The 17,541-nt window shown below is 35.6% G+C and overlaps 7 protein-coding genes across 7 annotated transcripts; 3 read left to right on the plus strand and 4 right to left on the minus strand.

The window, feature by feature from the left end:
- Nucleotides 1-2,504: 2,504 nt before the first annotated feature.
- L201_007249 (uncharacterized protein) lies at nucleotides 2,505-4,000 on the plus strand (the record flags this gene model as incomplete). The annotated part of the gene is made up of 4 exons (XM_066222960.1): nucleotides 2,505-2,986; nucleotides 3,054-3,136; nucleotides 3,203-3,327; nucleotides 3,389-4,000. The coding sequence occupies 4 exons, from the start codon at nucleotides 2,505-2,507 to the stop codon at nucleotides 3,998-4,000; spliced, it is 1,302 nt and encodes a 433-aa protein (XP_066079057.1).
- A 720-nt stretch (nucleotides 4,001-4,720) lies between these two features.
- L201_007250 (uncharacterized protein) lies at nucleotides 4,721-6,481 on the minus strand (the record flags this gene model as incomplete). Its single annotated transcript, XM_066222961.1, has 4 exons — nucleotides 4,721-5,210; nucleotides 5,307-5,365; nucleotides 5,475-6,248; nucleotides 6,389-6,481. 4 exons carry the CDS (start codon nucleotides 6,479-6,481, stop codon nucleotides 4,721-4,723), a joined length of 1,416 nt encoding a protein of 471 aa, XP_066079058.1.
- Nucleotides 6,482-7,174: 693 nt separating this feature from the next.
- L201_007251 (uncharacterized protein) lies at nucleotides 7,175-7,973 on the minus strand (the record flags this gene model as incomplete). The annotated part of the gene is made up of 3 exons (XM_066222962.1): nucleotides 7,175-7,378; nucleotides 7,483-7,835; nucleotides 7,904-7,973. The coding sequence occupies 3 exons, from the start codon at nucleotides 7,971-7,973 to the stop codon at nucleotides 7,175-7,177; spliced, it is 627 nt and encodes a 208-aa protein (XP_066079059.1).
- Nucleotides 7,974-8,118: 145 nt separating this feature from the next.
- On the minus strand, nucleotides 8,119-8,700 carry L201_007252 (uncharacterized protein; the record flags this gene model as incomplete). The annotated part of the gene is made up of 1 exon (XM_066222963.1): nucleotides 8,119-8,700. The coding sequence occupies one exon, from the start codon at nucleotides 8,698-8,700 to the stop codon at nucleotides 8,119-8,121; it is 582 nt and encodes a 193-aa protein (XP_066079060.1).
- Nucleotides 8,701-9,447: 747 nt separating this feature from the next.
- On the minus strand, nucleotides 9,448-11,849 carry L201_007253 (uncharacterized protein; the record flags this gene model as incomplete). Its single annotated transcript, XM_066222964.1, has 7 exons — nucleotides 9,448-9,670; nucleotides 9,753-10,016; nucleotides 10,106-10,232; nucleotides 10,352-10,701; nucleotides 10,819-11,020; nucleotides 11,139-11,410; nucleotides 11,545-11,849. 7 exons carry the CDS (start codon nucleotides 11,847-11,849, stop codon nucleotides 9,448-9,450), a joined length of 1,743 nt encoding a protein of 580 aa, XP_066079061.1.
- Nucleotides 11,850-12,244: 395 nt separating this feature from the next.
- Nucleotides 12,245-13,630, plus strand: L201_007254 (uncharacterized protein; the record flags this gene model as incomplete). The annotated part of the gene is made up of 4 exons (XM_066222965.1): nucleotides 12,245-12,718; nucleotides 12,800-13,004; nucleotides 13,074-13,387; nucleotides 13,478-13,630. The coding sequence occupies 4 exons, from the start codon at nucleotides 12,245-12,247 to the stop codon at nucleotides 13,628-13,630; spliced, it is 1,146 nt and encodes a 381-aa protein (XP_066079062.1).
- A 596-nt stretch (nucleotides 13,631-14,226) lies between these two features.
- On the plus strand, nucleotides 14,227-17,327 carry L201_007255 (uncharacterized protein; the record flags this gene model as incomplete). The annotated part of the gene is made up of 5 exons (XM_066222966.1): nucleotides 14,227-14,866; nucleotides 15,009-15,286; nucleotides 15,443-16,707; nucleotides 16,787-16,894; nucleotides 16,994-17,327. The coding sequence occupies 5 exons, from the start codon at nucleotides 14,227-14,229 to the stop codon at nucleotides 17,325-17,327; spliced, it is 2,625 nt and encodes an 874-aa protein (XP_066079063.1).
- Between the last annotated feature and the right edge of the window lie 214 nt (nucleotides 17,328-17,541).

Below are 17,541 nucleotides of genomic sequence, written 5' to 3' on the forward strand. Positions count from 1 at the left end.
AGGATGATTACGCTGTTGATTACGGTTGAATGAAAGAGACAATCCCGGATTGATCCAGGACTCCGGTCACGCACCCGCGACTGAGTAGATATTGGACAATACTTACAGAAAATTCGACTATATCCTTGTGAACACCTAAAGACCTGAATCATCACACTGCTAACATTTCTTCTTAGTCCACTGCTTTCAACGACTTTGATATCCTTCAGTGAAATTTGCGTCGATCACTGGGAGTCATAAATATCCATAACTTACAAGAGGGTTGCATGTAAGTTGGGGATACGAAGAGATTAAGGAAATAAAGAGTAAATAAAGTTTAGAAAAATTAAAAGAAGTTGAGGGTGCGATATGGGAGACGCGTGTGAGCATGATCGCCCTTGTAACTAATCCAATTTCTTCGCATTGTATTCTGGTGAATAAGTGAGATGAGATCAATGTTGTTCAATCGTCTACAAGCCGGTGTGTATAATGAAGCTATCAAAATTAGCTCTATGGGCTTTGCGACGGTATCTTCGTATGAGAGCACTTGTATAGAAAATGATATTAGGGGTAAGACACAAAGGCGAACACATGAAACCCGAAACGGCAGATAACTATTTGACGGGATGTCGTCATCCTCTTGAATTAAATCGCGGGTCGATATAACCTACTCTGAAAGGAGACAACAAGCAAGAAATACTATGTGGTATTGAGGCTACTCGATGGGGTTGATGCAAGATATGCATTGATGCAAGCGAGCTCAATGCAGTAGATTAGTATCGCGAAAATACCTTATGACGCGCAACTTCCTGTATAGGTATGTAGTCCAATCTACATAAACTGCAGCACCGCTTTTTTTTGGTCTTATGCTCATTTTACGGTTGATACGTCCGAGGATAGGAATAGGATATCCCGATAGAAATTGTATTACTGTATGTCATAATCGCGAGACGAATTGTATGGTGTACCTGTACCAAAACAGTGGGAAAGTTTTTGCTATCAATCCCCAAGATACCGAGAGAGTGTCTAGATCGAAAAGAAGGAAATTGACAGAATCCCCAAGAAGTAGAAGTAGTGCATACGCCTACGAGTATTAGAAAAAAGCATCAATTGAGAAAATTTTTCGTTATTAGCATACGGTTGTTGTACTAACAGATCTGAGATCAGCGGATTTAACAGAGAGTAGTAGTATATTGGTTTGTAGATCACAAAACTTAGCTAAAATCCGCCAATTAAACCCAGCCCTTTTTTAATTACCCTTGAATTCAAAATAGAAAAACCTCATACAGTAGAGGAAGAACTCCACCTTGAATTGATTGTAGGCATAACCATAACCTCACCAAAATCCGCAGTTCTTTTTACATTCATCATTCAATTCATCGTTGTATCCCGTTCAACTATATTATACGTCTATTCTTTCAACTAACAACACATCAAGGTTTTGTTCAAAAGATCATCAATATTATTGACAACACAGTACATAAAGAAACAGAAAAAAAGAGGTGAATAAACAACTACATCAACGTAAATCACTAGAAAAGAAAGATCAACTAACTAGGTAAATAAATAATCATGTGTGAGTAATCATATTTTATACTATTTTATGGGTCTACTCTATATCCTCAACCATCAAAGATCTTCATCAGCATCATCATCATCATCATCATGATTGAGCTATTTGAGAAAGTAAAGGCATGAAAGGACCTCTTTTTGTGTAATCCGTAGTTTTCGCTTTTGGTTTTATCCTGATTATCCTGATGATCATACCTCTTATACCTCCTATATCCTCTTAAACTACGCACAAACTACATCATTTTTACTTCAAGTTACCATACAATTCTTCTCACTCTTGAATTTCTAGAACATCTTTTTGTAACATCATCGCTTTTTTAATTCTCACGCGAGCGCAAATACTAGGATATGCATGATGAAGAACGACCTACGAGTGTTATAGTCAGTAGTTAGGCGGATTTTTACGGACGGAGAGATTCAATTGAAAATAGCTGTGTGAAACGAAACCCCTAAAGGGACTTTTATCCAACTTTTTTTTGTTCATCATCATTATCCCTCCTCTCCCCCTCCTTTCTCCTTATACAAGAGAACAATACGCACAGATCATCCATCTATATTTTATAGATGCAACTTTGCCTCGTTTTACCCTTTACCTACTCTCTTTCCTCTTCTTTCAACATGCATATTCGGCCTTTTGTTTCTTCTTCAACTGTTGACTCTTGGCTCTTGGATATTCAAGATAGTCTCATTTGCTTGTCGTTTTCGTAATTCAACCAACGTCTTCAATCCTAATTTTTGATCTTTTGACACATCTTATTTTCGTTTCACATTTACAACCTATACTTTCACAGTCAGCATCAATCTTTGTTACCTTCCTTTTATACTAGATTTTCTCACATATCATAACTATACAGAATCATCAATCAGAAACACATCATATAGACTTTACATATCTTTACATTCATTTTATCGCCACCGTCTCGCTTCTCTAAACTTTACTCAAATCACTCAACATGGCAGAAACAACGCCAGATACAGGTGCAGGAACAGGATCAGGATCAGATACTGATGATAACACTTCTGCCGTTGTATCGAATACAGCTTCATCAGTCGTAGGAGTACCTTCTGTTGGTACAACTTCCCCTGCTGGTACTACTGCACCACCAACATCTTCTACAACCTCCATTGCAATTTCCTCAACAACGTCATCCCCTGCCGGAGAGGTGACTTCATCAACTACAAGTAGTCCAGCTGCAACTTCACCAGCGGGTACAACAGCACCACCAGCCGGAGGATCATCGCAACAGTCATCAGTCACAGGTTCAGCAAGTGAAACCAACGCAGCAGGAGGAAGTAGTGGTGGAGTATCTGGAAGTGCTAGTGTAACTCCCGCACCAGGTAGTTCAGGCTCAGTCAGTAATTCGGCAGCTGGTGCTTCTTCCACAACTTCTATACCAGCAGGATCGCAATCAGTCTCTGGTGGTTCTACAGTGGTGTAAGTTGGCTATCCCATTGATGATAACGAAATTTTGGTTTGTGCTCATGATATTCTGTTACGTTAGATATGTCACCGTCACCGATGCCAACGGTTCAGTCGTTGTCACCCCTACAGCCACAGTCGCTGCCGGTTCTAAGGGTAGCAGCAGTGAGTAACTGTTCATTCATCGTTGTGCAGTAATACCTTTCCGTCATTAATGAAAACCTTTCATAGATACTGGAGCCATCGTTGGTGGTGTAGTTGGAGGTGTTGCTGGTCTTGCCCTTATCGCCATACTGCTATGGTTCTTACTCAAGAGACGTCGAAGATCTAATAGAGAAGACTTTGATGACATGATGGTGAGTGGAGTATATATCCTTTGTTACCCATGACGCTGACTTTGACTATCTTTTTAACCAGTTCGATCCTGGAAGACCAGAACATCAAGCACCTATTGATCTTGGTGCAGAAGAGAACAACCCGACTGTTGAACCATACTATACTCCTGGAGTAGCATCGACAACACAATCGCCTCAAATGACGCAGTATCCTAGATCAGCAGCAACAACTTCTGATGGTGGATATGGAGCACAAGATCTATCTAGAGGACCATCAACAGGTACTTCAGCAGGATTCGCTGGACGTGGAGCAGGAGCAGGTGGTGCAGGCGGATATGATATGCAGAATTTAGCTGCTATGCCAATGCCAACTGCTCATCCAACTGGAATCGCTCCTCCTATCGAAGGTTTAGCTGCTGGTGCAGGAGCAGGAGGATTAACCGCAGGTGGTATGTCGTCAAAACAAAGAGAAGCTTATCAAGATTCTCAAAGATTCAGAATCCAGAATCAAGGTGGTTATGGTGGTCAATCATCAAATGCAGGAGGAGCCAGTGGTTCAGGTTCACAAGCGCCACCAATGAGTCCTACAGGTACTTCGACATCAGGTACTAACGTCACCGTACATCAAGATGGTGGTAGAGTACAACCTGAAGAAGACGAACCTTCTTATGGAGCTGAAATTCCACCTACGTAAGTGTTTGCTCGTTTATCTGTGTTTGAGATATTTCCAACTAATACAAAATGTCGTTTGAACGTTTTAGATATGACTCAATCGGTGACAGAAGAGAGTAAATCAGACCATTACGAACGAGTAAAAAGCACGAAAACCTATAAAAACGAATAAAACGATAAAACCAGAAATTATGAATCGCTACCGAAAATATGTATATAGAACCTCTATCTTTCCTACCACAAATGGACATTCTCAACATTTCGCAATCTAGTCATTCTTTGTATAAATTATAAATTACCTTTTGATATAATATAATACTGCTTCTATTAAGCTGCTCAAAGCATTATACCTCGAGTTGGTGAGACAAGGTGGAGTAACCCTTATTGGAGCCAGTCACGATTCGGTTCCGGTTCACACAAAAGATAGTGGGAAAGTGCTTAGAAATACTGCTTTTCCTGTTTTACGGAGTACTAGAGTAGAAATATATCCACGCATGTATAGAATATGCCAATGCTATAATTTTAAGCATTCCACAATCTGTGTGATCTGTATCAATACTGCAATACCTTCTTCCTGATCATCGTGCGATGGTCATATCTATTATGCATACAAACTGGTCTCTCGCTACTATATAAATTACCTTTTCCGAATCTACCATCTACTATGGGTTTTTTATTTACCATCTATTCTCATTTCTAGTAGAAAGAGAGAGAGAGCGTGATCAAAGATTGTTATTTGTACTTATTGTTGTTGCTCTTCATTCAAAATACTTAAACAACTTTCAATTATACCAATAGCATGATCAATTTGATTTTTTCCAACAATTAAAGCAGGAACTAATCTAATTGCATCTGAACCTGCAGTTAAAATTAATAAACCTCTTTCTCTTGCTAATTTAACTAAATTTGATGGAGTTTCAGAATGTTTAAATGCAATACCACGAATTAAACCTCTACCTCTTAATTCATCTTTAATTAATTTTGGAAACATTTTAGGTAAATCCCGAATTTTTGAATCCAAATATTTTGAATTTTCTTTTAATTCAGATAAAAATGTAGGGTTAGATAATCTATCTAAAACGTGTATACCTATTGCTGTAGCTAATGGTTGTCCACCAAATGTAGTTCCATGCATTCCAGGTGAAATTTCTTTAGCTATTTTATCTCTAACCATAATTGCACCGATTGGGAATCCATTAGATAATGGTTTAGCCATAGTGACTATATCAGGTCTAAAGCAAACAGAATGAGTTATTTGATCAGTCAAACTGCACGAAATAATGGAGGTGGAAACAAATAATAGTAAAATTAAATCGTCATCTACTCACTGAGCTTCAATAGGGAATTCAGAATGTGCCCACATTGTACCGGATCTGAAGAGACCACACTAAAGAAAGAAGAATACAATGTCAGCATTGATATTCAGAAGGTTAACGTGCATGTAAAAAATATACGGAAATTATTGAAGCCGAAACAGGAAGGTGTAATATACTCACTTGAATCTCATCATAAATCAAAACAGCACCAACTTCTCTAGCTCTTTTAGCGATTTTTTGGAAAAATTCAATTTTACCTTCACCTACACCACCTTCACCTTGAATAGGTTCAACAATAATACCACAAGTATTTTCATTTATTAAATCATTTATAATTTCTTGATTTAATTCATTATATTTACCAACTTTGATATTTGGTATTAGAGGTTGAAATGGTTCTTGATATTTTGGATTTGGTGTAACACTTAATGCACCCATTGATCTACCATGAAAAGCATTTGTAAAACATACTATCTCAGTCTTGTTTTCAGGATTTCCAGATAATTTTCCATATGCTCTAGCAAATTTTAATGCACCTTCATTTGCTTCTGTCCCCGAGTTGGAAAAAAATACTTTCCCACCTTCTTCTTGAGAAGAAGATAAACCTAATCCACCAAATTGTTTTGTTTTTTCTATTAAACTCTTAGCTAATTCACCTGCATTTTCATTCCAATATAAATTTGAACTGTGACTCAATTTTTCAGATTGATCATTTATAATTTGATTTATTTTTGAATCTGAATGTCCTAATGCTGTAACAGCGATACCTGCAGTAAAATCTAAATATTCTCTATTTAAAGAATCAGTTAAGATTAATCCTTTACCTTTTTTAAATAATAAATTTGGTCTAATATATGTATTTAATAAATATTTTGAATGATCTTTAATTAATGTATGTGTTGATTCAGGTGCTTCTGTATCTGGATGAGTAACTTTTTGATATGATAAGTTTGGCTAAAAAAAATAGTTCCAAAAACAACAACAACAACAACAACAACAACAACAACGAAATAGAAAATGTAATATAGTCAGTCAGTCGATTATATTGCTTTGTGTCCCAATCCTATTCTTCTGAATTTGTTCTTTTTACTCACTTTTAGCTCGGTAGCGTATCCTCTAGCTAAAGATGTTCGAGCAAAAGCCAATCTTTGTGGTCGAGCTATTCTGAGCAAAGCTGGAGTAGACATTCTGCAGTGTCACAAAAGATGATGAGTCAAGTGAAAAGAGTTGAGTGGTATGTAGCAACGCAGCAATAGCTAGAAATGAACTTGATGGGTTCAACAACGATTACGACTGGTCGTAAATTGATGTCTTTAGGTAATTATGTTATTCGTGAATTGTGTCAAGAATCTCTTATCTAATTATCACTCGATCATATCTTTATCTCCTCTTTCAAGGTATTTTTGTTATTTTTTTATCTTAGCGAGTCAAGCTAAGGGGAGATCTACAACTTCCGTTGGAAATAACCGCAATTTCCCGCTACAATATCAATCACTACTACTACTAGTACTCATACTACTCATCAGAAGCTAAAGAGAAGCGGTTAATTTTCTTGAAAGAAAGCTCTGTGTCAAATCCTTTTAAGCAAGGTCTGTAAAGATCATAGCTCGCTTGGTTGACCAGCATACAACGGATGGTTTGAACACATGTTTCATATATATGTATATATATCTGGAAACAAATTATTCAAGTCAATCGAAAACGACTATACAACCTATATTGCATCTCTGTTCAAAACCTTGACCCAAAAATCTACCAAAATTCAAAAATACCGGTATATGATCTCGTTAATCTACTCTGAACAAAACATCAAAATCCACGCCGATTGGAGGTACATATGATTGCTATATATCAAAATTGAATACGCAGTAGCTCTGAATTTAGCTAATCAGATATAATCTTTTTTGTCTATCTTGGGGGTAATCCCAATCGATTGATCCTGAATCAAATCCTATATCTGACCCATTAAGCCGAATCTTCCTTCTTGCGTGCATTGATCTGAGGGTTTTATCGTCTTTTGGACAAAATAGTGTTCCACTCATATTTTTCGATTGTTCAGAATCGGTATCAAAGAATGGGTTAACCTGAAGACAATTGAAAGAATAATTACGAGCAGTCAGCAAATCAAAATAAATTTAACAAAACAAACATAATCCATAGGTATCCTTCAATGTGGATAAATACTTACTCCAGAAAATTGACTACGTCGTTTATATGGACCTACACCTGCTACAGCGTCTTCATCAACTTTATCATCTGGTATATCGGTGGAATTATCAATCATCGCATATAATTTCAATCTTCTCTGATCTTGCAAATCTCCTCTTGCCTCACTCGTATTACTAGTATCCTTTATTACCGATTTACATTCGTATTGGGATTCCTCACATAAATCATCATTATGGTTTTTGAATTGTACTTCAGATAGAAGTTGATCATTTCTAGCTTTTGGGTATTCAACAAAGTCTGATTCAGTATTTACATCACTGATAATGCTGACATCATCAGAATTAATACCAATTTTCGTTGAAATTGCAAGTGCTACTTCCCATAATTTATTCCATTCATCTCCTGACTAAGGTATTTCTGCAGCAATGTATTTACCATACCTATCATGAAATTTTGAATCAAATTTATTTTTTTGAATAGTTTTTTCGATTTCCATTGATTCAATCTCATTGTTCAGAGCTTTGATTTTCTCTTGAAATTTGACTTTTCCATCTTTTCTTTCATTATTACGTTCAACATTGTCATTTGATCCTATCTCATTCAACAAATAGCGATAGCTACTTCTTTTATTTTTCATAAAATTAAACAATTTACTTTATTCCAAAAATGATTTTTTTCTTCTAATATCTGTATCTATCCTAATTAAATTTATCCATTCATCTTTCAATTTTAAATCTTCAATCGTACCATTTATTATAGCAATAGATGAAATAGTATTTAAGAGTTGATTTTCAGATAATTCTTCAATATATTTAATATGATTCCAATTTTTCTCATATGTTTCTTTAAAATTTGTAGAAATCAGATTTAATCCGATATTATTTCTAATTAAAGATGATGATTTTCCTTCCAAATTATATCTCTTAGTTGAAAGTCTCTTAGTTTCATCTTGGATTTCCTTTTCAATAGTTTTCATTATTAACTGAAATTGAGATTGACTTAATTGATCATGATTCGTCACACTTTTAGTAGACATAAGTGTACTTCCATCAAGTCCAAATTTGCTTTTCACCATAGATAAATGATCTTCTTCTTTCTCCAATTCCCTCAATTCCTCATTCAAACTTTTATTTAAATTATCAGCTATTTTCTTTGATTTAATCCAATCTCCGATATAATGTTTAGCTTCTTTAATCAAATTTTCAGTAAATAATTCCTTTTTATCACCAAATAACATATTTGATTTAACACTTAATTCAGTAAGCAATGGCGCTGAACGTAATTGTAAGTATCTTTGAACATAGGTATGGCAGAATGAGTAATTGCTTTAAATCCTTCATCATCATTGGGTTCATTATCAGGAGGTAATGTAGATTCATTATCATAATTAGAAGAAGAGACTATCCTATATTGAGGTTCAAAGTAAATTACATTTCTTCGTTTTTGTCCTTCTGGATGAACATGCCTAGCAACGAGTCGATATTCTTCATTGTCGCGTTCCTCTGAGTGATACTGACCATCACTGTGCATTTGACTAAAGGTAGAGTTTGATTTCGTACTGGCATCCATCATCTCGAGTTGGCTTATATGAGGTTTATGTGATGTGAACGATGTGAGGTGATGTTATAAGGGAGCGGGGGTTTATAACGTACGAATTGCTATGATTTCAACTAAGAATTGTCAATATGTAATAAGGAGTATTAGTCGAGTTGTTGAATTTGTAGCTTGTATGGCTTTATATTGATTTTCCTGCTATCGCGACATATAGCGGAGTTTCAGCATCCAGGTTTTCATTCAAAAGGATCAGCACAAAAAGATTGCGTTTCATTAGTAGTTTATGCAATGAGCTAGAAGTGTTTCAATTACCTTTGAGCCAATCATAGCGTCATATACCTGGTTACAGTATGCATCCTTTCATTCTGAGTTGGTAAACCCATCACCGTTGTAACAACATCCATGCGTTTCTGAATCTCCTTGATTCACGCTACTGATTCAAAGCTTCTTCCATTTTATCCGCATCATTCTGTTGATTTTCTACTTTTTCTTGAACTTCTTCTACCTCCTCTACTTCATCTTCGTCCTCAACAACTACATTGTCAGCTTTATCTTCATTTTCAGCTTTATTACCATTTTCCCTAGTTGGTGCTTTTGCTGTTTTACGTCTCTTAAATCTTGAATGTGATTCAGGTTGGAATTTACTTGGGTGACTATTTGTTATAAGAATACACATAAGAATTAACACTAGAGACGAAGAAATTCACTACTGCGAGAGAAACAAATTCAACTTACACTCTTATAGCAGACCATAAATAACCACCAGTTGAACTTGTATTCATCATTGGATGTGTTCTACCAGGTAAAACTTGATAAGTCCTTTCCCAACTTTCAGATAATGTATCATTTAAATAATTTGGATCTTTTTTAGACCAATTTAATAATTCTGTTAAAATTTGTATATAAGGTGAATAAACTACTATATTACCTGAACCAATCACATATTTTGTTAAAAAAGATAATATCGATATTGGTGAAAGGTTTGTTGCTAAAATCAAACTATGACATGTAATATATAGTTCCGTTTTATTAGTACTGGAAAAATCCAACTATTGCGATTATGGCAAGAAAAAGTATAAACTACTCACCCATCCCAATTACCAAGATGTAATTCGTTTCTTGTAGCGTTCAATTCTGCAGTTTGAGCGTTATGTTTCCTTAATCTCTGGGCTACTTTTTGTGGTTTTGCATCATCATCTTCAGGAGGTGGTGGTGCTATACATATAGTTATACATGGAATTAGTCTTTTAATCAGCCATTATTCTACACATGGACAAAACAATCGAATTATGTCATGTCAAAACACCAATCACGGAAATGATCAATTTACTCACGTCTTTCATAATCTTCTTGAGCTTCCATCCAATTTAACCATTTAACACATTCCAATTCTCTTTCAGAAAAATTCATTGATTGTAAAATACTCCATGAAGGTGGTGAATCACTATTGGTAAAATTTATAATTTTACCTATTGATCCAATTCTTTCTAATATAGCTGAAGTTATTAATCCACCTGTATCATCAACAACTAAATATCTACCTTCTGGACGAATATTTGACATGTTTAATAATTGTGATAATGTATCAGTTCTTAAATTCATTATTGATGAAGGTGATCTTTCTGAATAATGTAATAATATATTTGGTACTGTAGGCGATAATGGATGTACTGTTGTTGAGAATCTAAAATGATTTTTTGCAAAAGACGTAATAAATCAGCTTTGTAGTTATTACGCGATTATTGCATGACTTATCTATATATTACGACTAATTATACAAAGGAAATAAGAAAAAACTCACTTCTTCTCCTTCCTTCTTCTCCATTTTTCTTTACTAAATTCAGTTTTCAACTTGAACTTCTCATGAGCTTCTTCTTGTTTCTTTATGATTTGTTCTACAGATAATCCTTGTGCTTTTAATGCATTTATATCTTCATGTGATAAAGTTTGTTTTTCTAATTCAGGTAAATCATGAATATGTTCATTTGTTTCCGTTATATCTTCTATAAAAAAGGGACAACATTATCAGCTCAACGAGACAAATAGATGCAATGCAACGGTCTGTCAAAGCATGACTGGTTGACATGATTGTTTTAAAACCAGAATCAACCTTTCACTCACCTATAACAAAATCAACAATGTTTTGTCTTTTCAATGGTCTTAAAACATTTTTCCAACCTGGATTACTTTTATTATCATTTTCTTTTCCTTTACCTTTTTTGTTATTACCTTTTTTACCTTGATCTTCAGGTGCTATAAAAGGTAAAGGTGTACTTGAACCTGATCCTGAACCTGAAGGTCCACCTCCACCAATAATTTCATATGTTATATCATAATGTAAACCTATTAATTGGGAAGCTGGGAATGATCCATATTTTCCTAATTGTATGAGACTACAAATTACAGAGAAAGTCAAAGTCAGCATTGAAATGTCTCATGAACTTTCAGATATTCGTTATGAGATCAAGAACACTCTCTTAGCGTTGATGATCATTAGAGATATACTGCTATATTAGCACAAACTTACCCATCCTTTTGTATAGTAACCACTTTAATAGCATCACTAGGTAATTTCAACATAACAGTATCACCGTCTGAAATCCTTGTTAATCTTCTCAAGATCACTTCGGATAAAGGTTCTTTTGGTTCTTCATTTTCACCTTTACGTCTTTTAGCTGGTGGAGGTTTCATTGAAGATGATTCTGCTGATTCTGTATTGCCTGCTTGAGGTATTTCATTGATGGGTGCATCGATTTCCATAGTTTCTGCAGTTGTAACAGTCTCGGGCATTATAGCCTCGACTGACTGTGTTGGTATTTCCGAAGTACTCATCCTTGCTATTCCAACCTGTACAAGAGGAACTGTTTTACTAAGAATTTAGCAAGAATGAGAATCAACTGTTCTAAGAGAACAGAAATCAATAAATCTCGAATGAATATATAGACGGGATAAAATGAGGATAAATAGGATATAAAATATTTAGGTGTACCACTTTTGTTTGATAGTGTGATGCCACGTTGTCGTTGTCGTTGTCGTTGTGCTACATGACGCGTAGATAGATAACTTAAAGATATTGCGGAAATACCAATACCTTGTTACTACTGTGCATATTGATTGTTGTGGTAATATAGAACATCTATATAATATTACTTCTCACTTTGCTATAAACACCTAGTAGAGACAGCTTAGGAAGCCTGAATTAGCAAAGAAAAGATCAATATCGAAAAATGGCAGCACCACCATATATGTCATCAAGATCACCACCTCCATTACAACATCCTAAACCTACACATCCTGCTTATCCACCACCTGAACCACCACATACACCTACAGGTGGATCAACAAATTCATCACCTTATTCACAAGCACAAAGATTATCACAAGATGGCTATATAAGATATTCTTCACCTCCTGTAGGTGAATCTGTACAACAACAACAACATCATAATAATTCATCGGGAGGGGCATCAACTTCATCATTTAATGCTTATAATCCACCAAATCAAAGAAATGGTTATCCTGCCTCTAATACACCTGGTGTAAGTGTTGGACATGCACCAGGTCCACAAGGTTATAGTACGATGAATCAAGCGAATTCATTTGGTGGTACTTGGCCAGGTATGAATGATGCTACTGCTCAAATGGGTGTACAGTTCGGTAAATCTGCTGTAGCTGCCGGACAAGAATACGTTGAAAAGAATGTAAGTGCTTTGTTGAAGTCTTGGCTAGAAGTAAGACTATATATGGGATAATATATGCTAATATTTGTCTTTTGCCCACAGTTCACTCGATACCTTCCTTTACACCTGATTAAAGTATCGTTCTCCGTAACGAATTCTTACGTATTGAACAAATTAAGATTAGTTTTATTCCCTTGGAGACATAAACCATGGTCAAGACAAGTTAAGAGATCATCTGAAAATGGAGCTATGGAAGGATGGCAACCACCCAGAGATGATATAAATGCTCCTGATTTATATATACCTAGTAAGTTGTTTCTCCGGAATACTACCTGAACCATTTACTGATAAAAAATCACTATCATATCTAAAATAGCAATGGCATTAGTTACATATACATTATTATCAGCTTTAGCATCAGGTTTGCAATCAAGATTTCATCCTGAAGTTTTAGGTTTATCATTATCAAAATCATTAGCTGTAGTTATATTAGAATTTTGTGCGATTAAATTAGGTTGTTATTTACTTGATGTTAAAGGTGGTGGTGCATCAGGTGTAGAATTAATTGGTTATGGTGGATATAAATTCGTTGGTATTATAGTTTGTATAATAACAAGTATGTTAGGTTTCGGTAAATTAGTTTCTTGGGGTGTATTTGTTTATACCTTTGGAGCGAATGCGTTTTTCCTAGTAAGTGTTTTTTAAACAGTATCATATATCTGAACTGCACAACTGTCTGGTCATGAGAATGATACTAATATCATACACTTTCACTTCCAGCTACGATCACTCAAATACGTCTTACTTCCAGATGCTTCAGTTTCAACAGTCACAAATACTCTATCACATTCTCAGAGATCAAGAAGAGTGCAATTCCTGTTTGTCATGGCTATGAGTCAAGTCTTGTGGATGGGATGGCTTTCGATTGTTTAGAGTAAATGGTTTCGTTCGATGTGACAGCATTCACCATTGGTTTTAAAATTATTACTACAAAATCGCAATCTTAGTTATCTATGCATTATGCATGTGAATCCCCATTACAGGACAGTTATTTGCGTCTCTTGACTCATGAGTTTAACTAATTGATGACGTGTCACGTGGGTAAATTGCTTCCGTTATTGTATATATGGAGGGGATCCAAGCGTTAGTCTATTGTATCACTGCGCATTATAATATATTGAGCTTGGATACCAAGACTTTATGGATTTTCATACTTTTATACTTTTGATAATTGGTTTGAACATCTTCACATACCTCAAAATAGTCAAAGACACGATGACTACCATCCTCACATAAATCAGATATATACCTATCAATAATACTAGACATTAACGTCAGCAAATAAGAAAACAGGTTGACATTAGTTTTACAGCCATCTGGTGAAAGTGGAAATTTCAATTTCAATTTCAGGAAACAGAAGATCTGCAACTTGGGTTGTTACTAGCAGACAGACGTTATTTCAAATATCTCACAGTTGACTAGACCTTACCTCATCTCATCACCTGCAAATCAGCTTACTTGTTTTCGAGATGTCTCTTTTTGGTCAAGTTAAAAGACATACACCAAGTACGAAACCACGTAGATCACCATTACCTACAACGCAGTGGGATACAGATAAAAGATATGATAATCATCATGGACATGGACATGGACATGGGCATTCCCATTCCCATTCCCATGGATTAGCAAGTTCACCACAAATAGCAGGATATGGTAGATTCTTTACAATAATATATTTACCTTTACCTTCATTCTTTTCTTCATCATCATCAACAAAATCTAATAATGATAGTTTATATAATGGAAATGGATTATCTTCTTCAACACATAGTAGTCCATCATCAAGATCACATAGCAGAAGTTCATCACTTTCCGGTGGTAGTGGTGGTGGTGGTGGTAGAAGAAAATACATAAAATTATATTTACCTATACCAACAAGATTATATTCAAGATTACCTAAATTGAATTCACCAATACGTATTTTATTATTTTTAGTTATTGCTTTAAGTTTAGGTTTATTTTTATTAGGTTTTAAAAAAACTAGAAAAGGTGGTCCAACTTGGTCAGCTCCATTTGTTGATCCAGATACAAGAGTTATAACTTTAGATGAATCTGCAATGATTTGGGAATGGGAAGTTTTGTCAGGTCATTATCCAAGTGTACAGCATCGTGAGTATATATAACAGCTTTTATCTTGAAGCTTCCACTCTCTTACGACACTCTTTTCTTGACTTCCTCTCTCTCTCTCTCTCTCTCTCTCTTTTTCCGCTCCGGATACCCAGACTAATTCATTGCGGTGTCTCTCAAACAGCGCCCGACCATATACCATTATCACCATCTCTACATAATCCCATAGTACCTGCATCATTATTACCCTCACCTTCCACGCCCACACCATTAGTAGCATATCAGAATCGAAATTCACCTGCACAACCTAAAATAAATCTAATTGGTTCGGGACCAGACAGAAATTACCTGAATGTATGGGATACAAGAGAGAATCAACCTGGTTTTGCACCTAGACCTGCTCCTGGTACGATATTGGATTTGGAGTTGGTATTGGAGAAATGTGATTTTGGGAATAACAAGGTGAGCAAATTGAATCCGCCTTTCATCATATATCCATCAGGAGCAAAGTTTATACGTCTGTTGTGTGTATGGTTGGCGAGGTAGAAAGCTGAGAGTACGAAAGGTGCAGATGAAACAAACATCCGTAATAAGCTAACACTAACCCTCCGATTGTAGTACGTCCGAGACTGCCTGGAATTCCTGCGTATCGGTGGAGGCTTAGACAGTAACGGTCGTGTGAGGAGAGGGAACTATCTATCGCAATACAAGCAAATGTACTACGAATCAACCACACCTGAGAAGCGAAACGACTGGACCCCACGTACAACCTCCCTTACTACTCGAAGTTCCGACCTTTCCAGAAGTCCCCTCACCCTTCAAAGTCCCTATCCAGTCTCAGCAAGTTTCGATTCACGATCAGCATGTGATGAACTCCATCCTAGAATCTTCCACATGTTTTGGGCAGGTGCATTTACCGATAAACCATATATGGCTGTAATGTCGTTCCTGTTCACACAGAATTTAGGATTGGATAAACCACTAGATTCAACTTCAGATACAGTCAAAGGTACTTGTCGTCCTCAGTTCTGGGTATGGATAAATCCTGGACCTGCAGCTGCCGTGCCTAATCCATCAGCTAAAAGGGAAATGTATGAGACTTTAGCAACAAACCCATGGTCAGCACCATTTTTACATGAAAGGTTCAGGGAAGTTGTGAAATTCAAAATGTGGAATACGACTGAACAACTAGATGGTATAGATGAATTGAGAGATCATTGGAGAGATATGCAAATTTTCAATTCTGGTGGTAATGTTTATAAACAACAGCAACAACAGAAAGAACAAGCTGTTGCTGCTGTTTTAGCTACACAAACTGAAAATGGAGAAAATGATGAAAATGATGAATTATCACCTAAATTAGGTGAATTATTAGATGAAATTAAAGTTGATGAAGAAACTACAGAATTACCACAGACTACTAAATCTGCTAATAGTAACAAGAAAAAAGATAGCGTATTCGAAAAAGTTGGAAGTTCAAGTGAATCAGATTATGATAGATTATCAGTGATTTTAAGTGATATGGCAAGATTTGTTCTAACATATAGATTTGGTGGAATTTATTTAGATGCAGATACATTATTTTTAAGAGATTGGGAAGAATTATGGAATTATAGAGGTCAATTTGCATATAGATGGTCATGGCATCAAAAATATAATACTGCAGTATTAAAATTACATAAAAAATCTGCTTTAGCCACTTTTTTATTTAAAACTGCTTTAGAAAATGGTTTAGATTTTCATCCAATGACTGTTTCTAGATATCTCAAAGATGCAGGTTTAGATAAATTATTATTTAGAGTACCGGATGCTTTATTCGATCCCGCTTGGTTAAATATGGAAAGATATCAAAGAGAAAGACCACCTTTCCCATATTTCCCAGAGTAAGTTGACTGTTTCCCTTGTTCTGCAATTCTGGTAAATTACAAATGACACGCTAACACTCTTTCTTTGTACCTCTAGGTTCTCCGTATTCTTCTCTAATGATAAATTCGATACTGCCGGTCCACAACCATTAGGTTTTGATGGTTTCTTCAGAGGAGCATTCTCGTATCATTTCCATAATTTCTGGTGAGTGATCTGTTTCATCGAATGTCCTCATTATTGGTTTGTGGGATTGAATACCATGCTAAGACTGATTGATTCTGTTCATATAATACTTTATTATAGGTGGTTACCATTTGATCCATCACGAAACTGGCCAGATTTAGGACAAAGGTTTATCAAAGGTGAAAAAGCTTTAAAAGATGCAGCTAAAGCGTCAACTTTACAAGGTCAAGCTAATATTATATCAGATAATGACAATAATGATAATGAAAATGGAGATGAAAGAGAAACCATCGGAAAAAGTATTATTCAAGGTGAAAGTTTGGTTAGTTCAAGAGAAGATATGGATGATGAAATTGATTTAAGTTGGTCAACTGTTTTGAAAAGAACGTTTGAAGGTTATTTAAGAGCTGAAAGACCTAATGCTTATGGTGAATGGTTAGAATGGGGAGAATAATAAAAGGTTGGAAGTGAAAGTTTGTCATTCATTTTCGGACAAGAAGGAGGAAGTTTTGCACAAATCAATGAGGATTGATAAATGCACTCAAAGAATGTTAAGACATACTTTGGATTGGACATCTGGAACAGGATCTATCCATGTCCCATGTCGATATTAGATTTATACCCACGAGTCCCACTTATATAGACCCAAGTTTTGATTATATACCATG

Source organism: Kwoniella dendrophila, chromosome 10 (assembly GCF_036810415.1).
Source record: "Kwoniella dendrophila CBS 6074 chromosome 10, complete sequence".
NCBI classification, from domain to species: Eukaryota; Fungi; Basidiomycota; class Tremellomycetes; order Tremellales; family Cryptococcaceae; genus Kwoniella; species Kwoniella dendrophila.